Source organism: Oncorhynchus mykiss, chromosome 2 (assembly GCF_057628025.1).
Source record: "Oncorhynchus mykiss isolate SJ-2025 chromosome 2, ASM5762802v1, whole genome shotgun sequence".
NCBI classification, from domain to species: Eukaryota; Metazoa; Chordata; class Actinopteri; order Salmoniformes; family Salmonidae; genus Oncorhynchus; species Oncorhynchus mykiss.
Window position 1 is genome coordinate 72,211,990 of NC_143023.1, and position 5,180 is coordinate 72,217,169.

Consider the following 5,180-nt stretch of genomic DNA (forward strand, 5'->3'; position numbering starts at 1 on the left):
CAAAGGTGCTTCAAGAAAGCACTGAATAAAGGCTCTGAATACTTGTGTAAATGTGAAATTTCAGTTTTTGATCTTAAATAAATTAGCCACAATATATAAAAAAAATGTTTTGCTTTGTCATTATGGGGTATTGTCTGACGATTGACGAGGCAAATCAATTTAATCAATTTTAGAACAAGGTTGTAACGTAATAAAATGTGGAAAAAGTCAAGGGGTTGGAATACTTTCCGAATGCACTATACATGCAAGCATTGTGCAGAGCATTAATGAATGTGTCACTGTCTGTTACCTTGACTAGTCAAATTTCTCTTGACCTGTGCACCTACATTGTAAACTTTCATTCTTAGGCAAATTTGTAGCAACATCATGATGTGTATAGGAAAAATGTGAGAATTACGTAGTAGCCTAAACCTATCGATTAAACATTGATCTGGGTGAATGGAATATGAATGACAGTCATCCAATATGCTGTAATAGAAATAAGGCCATGCTCATAAACAAAAATAATTGTCCTCCCTCTGAAATGGCACAGACTGCCACTGATATACCCATTGTTTCATTCCCCATAAGCTTAGTATAACTGTTGTACCCCATCAGATCCCATAATATAAGCTTGTTTTACTCCAATGTTTGTAAACAAAGTTAATATAATCAAACACTTTATAACCTCAAAACATGGATGGTGAGTCCACTCAGACAGTAGAACATGGCACTTATGGGTTCGATTCACGCTGGGAGAACCCATATGTAAAATGTATGCAAGCGTGACTAAGTCGCGTTGGATAAAGCATCTACTAAATGGCATATATTATACTATGAATTTGAGAGTGGTTACATTTCTTCAGTCCCATCCCTCAGCTTTTCACCAAAACAAACTTTGGGTGACCACTTCATTATTGTTTCAATTAAGGATTCTAGCTTTAAGCATCTGTCCATAGCCTAAGGCTGATGTAAATGTACAGTAAATGATCAGGGAAAATAAAGTACTATACAGGGCCCCAAACCCTAAAGAAAACTGATACACTGGGCTTGTCATTTAACAGATTATCAAATGTTCTGCTTCCATCTAGTGGTTGGTTATAATATCACACCACACTTTTGGTTACATCCCGCTTGGCACACTGGTTGAATCATGGTTGTTTTCACGTCATTTAAATCAAATTACGTTGAACTGACGTCTATGACCAGTGATAGTTTAATTGAGTTGTCAGCTGGTTACATAGGAACTAAAATCACATTCAGATAGTAAGTGTACAGTATACATAAAATGATTACTGTAGGCCTACTGTATGATTTACGCACAGATGCAAAATATTAGTTCCCACATTCTGCACGCAAACGCGTTTTTACTTTGCCATTTAACTCCATGATTATCCTTGGTAAGTAACCAGGACCTTAAAGCTGCACTGCCTAACTAAGTGTGTACAGGTGTTTTTGGAGACTACAGCCAATCTGTGCTACATCTAGTTTTTTGAGGCTAGTTTACACCACGATACTAAACCAAAACAGCTTCCCCAATACTGTATGCAAATCTAGGATCCTCACCAGACATTAGCTATCGCCTCATGCTTATGCATAATTTCCATTTGGAAGATACCTTTTGCATATCTACAAGTTTAAAAAATAATGTGAGGTAAATGTGTTGAAAACGTGTTTGTTTACGCTAAAACAATATTTTTTTTCTGCATAAACAGTCAGTAGGCTGTGCTCAATACAATTGCATATTTCGGATTTGAATGGTGAGGAGTATATTTCCACGCCCCTTTAACTAGTGTGCGCACCACTCATTGCGGCATAAAACTCCTCTGCTGCTCTCAACATTATATAAATAGTCCTGATCTAGTCTGACCAATAAAACAGCCGCCATAATCATGACAGGACTGAACGTAGTAGCTAATGTAGTAGTTCTTGGGACAGGCAGAGTTGGAAAATCTGGTAATACCAAATCTCTAATAATTCTCATTATTTATAATTTGTGCAATGTATTCAAAAGTCTTCAGTGATCAGTGGTCCATTTTAGTCAGGATTAGTTTTTCCTTAATTGGCATTGCTGACTGAATCCATTGTTTTCCTCAAAATACAAATGGTAAAAATGATGGTAATTATTTCACAGCGCTGACAGTCCGCTTCTTAACTAGAAGATTCATTGGAGAATATGGGGATATTGGTAAGTTTAGTTGGTCTGTCATCACCAGCTATTGTAGTATCAAGTATACATTTTACCACTATATACTGTACAACTAAATTAATACTTATGTTAATTCCTTTCAGAATCAATCTTCAGCCACAATGTTATCGTGGATGGAAGGGACATAACTTTTAACATCTGGGATTCACCGTATTATCAGGTATTACAAAATGTTAACATTTATTCTGTTTCATGTGCTATCATAATGATGTCATATACTCTATTTTGGTTTTACATGGCATTGGGGAAAGCTACTGTATTCACTCTTCTGAAATGACTGCAGGCATTGAGCATATTTGGCAGCTTAAACAGAGCACTTCAGTTAGTCATAGGCTACTTTATAAGTGCCTGTATGGGACACAGATTTATGATGCTTCCATTTTCCTGTACTGCAGTGAGTATTACTGTCAAAAAAGTGCCTGGTTGTCTTCGACATGAATCCCATTTCACCAGTGGTGGAAAAAGTACTCAATTGTCATACTTGAGTAAAAGTTAAGATAACTTAATAGAAAATTACTCAAGTATAAGGGGAAGTCACCTAGTAAAATACTACTGGAGTAAAGTCTAGAAGTATTTGGTTTTGAATATACAGTACAGTAATATACAGTATAAAAAAAATGAAATTACAAAAATATACTTATGTATCAAAAGTAAAAGTAAAAGTATAAATCATTCAAAATACTTATAAGAAAACCAGATGGCACAAGTAATTTTTTTAATTTATCGATAGCCAGGGGCACGCTCCAACACTTCGACTTCATTTATTTACAAACAAAGCATCTGTGTTTAGTGAGTCTGCCAGATCAGAGGCAGTAGAGATGACCAAGGATGCTCTCTTGATAAGTGCGGGAATTGGACCATTTCTGTCCTGCTAAGCATTCAAAACACTTTTGGGTGTCAGGGAAAATGTATGGAGTAAAAATGATATTATTTTCTTTAGGAATGTAGTGAAGTAAAAGTAAAACAATATATAAATACAGAACAGATACTAAAAAAAAACGACTTAAGTAGAACTTTAAAGTATTTTTTACTTAAGTACATTACACCACTGCATTTTACTAGCACCCTGCATGGCCGCAGTGACTGGACACCATCTCTATCAGCCCAGAGAAATAGGGCTTACATGGACTAACTCATCCCACGATTGGTCCTTTCCCAAATACAAATATTGATAATTTTTTGATCCAAGCAAGCCTATATCAATTGTATATATTATTTTAACCTTTTCCAGGACCTGTCCAGGGAGACCTCCCTATATGAGAAGAGAGTCCAGTGGGCAGATGGTTTTGTCCTGGTCTATAGCATCTGTGACAGGGCCAGCTTCAATGCTGTCACCAAGCTGATCCAGTCCATCAAGGACAACAAGGACTACCTGGGCCCACAAGGTGCCCATTGTGATCGTGGGCAACAAGAAGGACCTGAATCACAGACGGACAGTCCTCAGTGAGGAGGGCAGACTGCTAGCCCTCACCACAGCCTGCCAGTTCTATGAGGTTACAGCTGCTGAGAACTACCACAGTATCCTCATGGTGTTTCACGGACTAATAGACAGGATACGGGCTTCCAAGTCATCCATTAAGAGGCCAGCTGGAATCAAGGGTATAGTGAAAAGCATGTCTGCAGTTTTTACCAGGAAACGAACAGATTCGCTGTGATACTATGGCACAGAGAGGAATACAGTGCCTTGCGAAAGTATTCGGCCCCCTTGAACTTTGCAAACTTTTGCCACATTTCAGGCTTCAAACATAAAGATATAAAACTGGATTTTTTTGTGAAGAATCAACAACAAGTGGGACACAATCATGAAGTGGAAGGACATTTATTGGATATTTCAAACTTTTTTAACAAATCAAAAACTGAAGAATTGGGAGTGCAAAATTATTCAGCCCCCTTAAGTTAATACTTTGTAGCGCCACCTTTTGCTGCGATTACAGCTGTAAGTCGCTTGGGGTATGTCTCTATCAGTTTTGCACATCGAGAGACTGACATTTTTTCCCATTCCTCCTTGCAAAACAGCTAGAGCTCAGTGAGGTTGGATGGAGAGCATTTGTGAACAGCAGTTTTTAGTTCTTTCCACAGATTCTCGATTGGATTCAGGTCTGGACTTTGACTTGGCCATTCTAACACCTGGATATGTTTATTTTTGAACCATTCCATTGTAGATTTTGCTTTATGTTTTGGATCATTGTCTTGTTGGAAGACAAATCTCCGTCCCAGTCTCAGGTCTTTTGCAGACTCCATCATTCTTCCAGAATGGTCCTGTATTTGGCTCCATCCATCTTCCCATCAATTTTAACCATCTTCCCTGTCCCTGCTGAAGAAAAGCAGGCCCAAACCATGATGCTGCCACCACCATGTTTGACAGTGGGGATGGTGTGAGCTGTGTTGCTTTTACGCCAAACATAACGTTTTGCATTGTTGCCAAAAAGTTCAATTTTGGTTTCATCTGACCAGAGCACCTTCTTCCACATGTTTGGTGTGTCTCCCAGGTGGCTTGTGGCAAACTTTAAAGGACACTTTTTATGGATATCTTTAAGAAATGGCTTTCTTCTTGCCACTCTTCCATAAAGGCCAGATTTGTGCAATATACGACTGATTGTTGTCCTATGGACAGAGTCTCCCACCTCAGCTGTAGATCTCTGCAGTTCATCCAGAGTGATCATGGGCCTCTTGGCTGCATCTCTGATCAGTCTTCTCCTTGTATGAGCTGAAAGTTTAGAGGGACGGCCAGGTCTTGGTAGATTTGCAGTGGTCTGATACTCCTTCCATTTCAATATTATCGCTTGCACAGTGCTCCTTGGGATGTTTAAAGCTTGGGAAATCTTTTTGTATCCAAATCCGGCTTTAAACTTCTTCACAACAGTATCTCGGACCTGCCTGGTGTGTTCCTTGTTCTTCATGATGCTCTCTGCGCTTTTAACGGACCTCTGAGACTATCACAGTGCAGATGCATTTATACGGAGACTTGATTACACACAGGTGGATTGTATTT

General features: G+C 38.6%; 1 protein-coding gene across 1 annotated transcript; it reads left to right on the plus strand.

The window, feature by feature from the left end:
- Positions 1 to 2,067: 2,067 nt before the first annotated feature.
- LOC110533853 (ras-related and estrogen-regulated growth inhibitor-like protein A) lies at positions 2,068 to 3,861 on the plus strand (the record flags this gene model as incomplete). Its single annotated transcript, XM_021618405.3, is given in 4 exon segments — positions 2,068 to 2,167; positions 2,272 to 2,348; positions 3,420 to 3,565; positions 3,567 to 3,861. Coding segments are annotated over 4 exon segments (600 nt in total), but the record flags the coding sequence as incomplete, so codon positions are not given.
- Between the last annotated feature and the right edge of the window lie 1,319 nt (positions 3,862 to 5,180).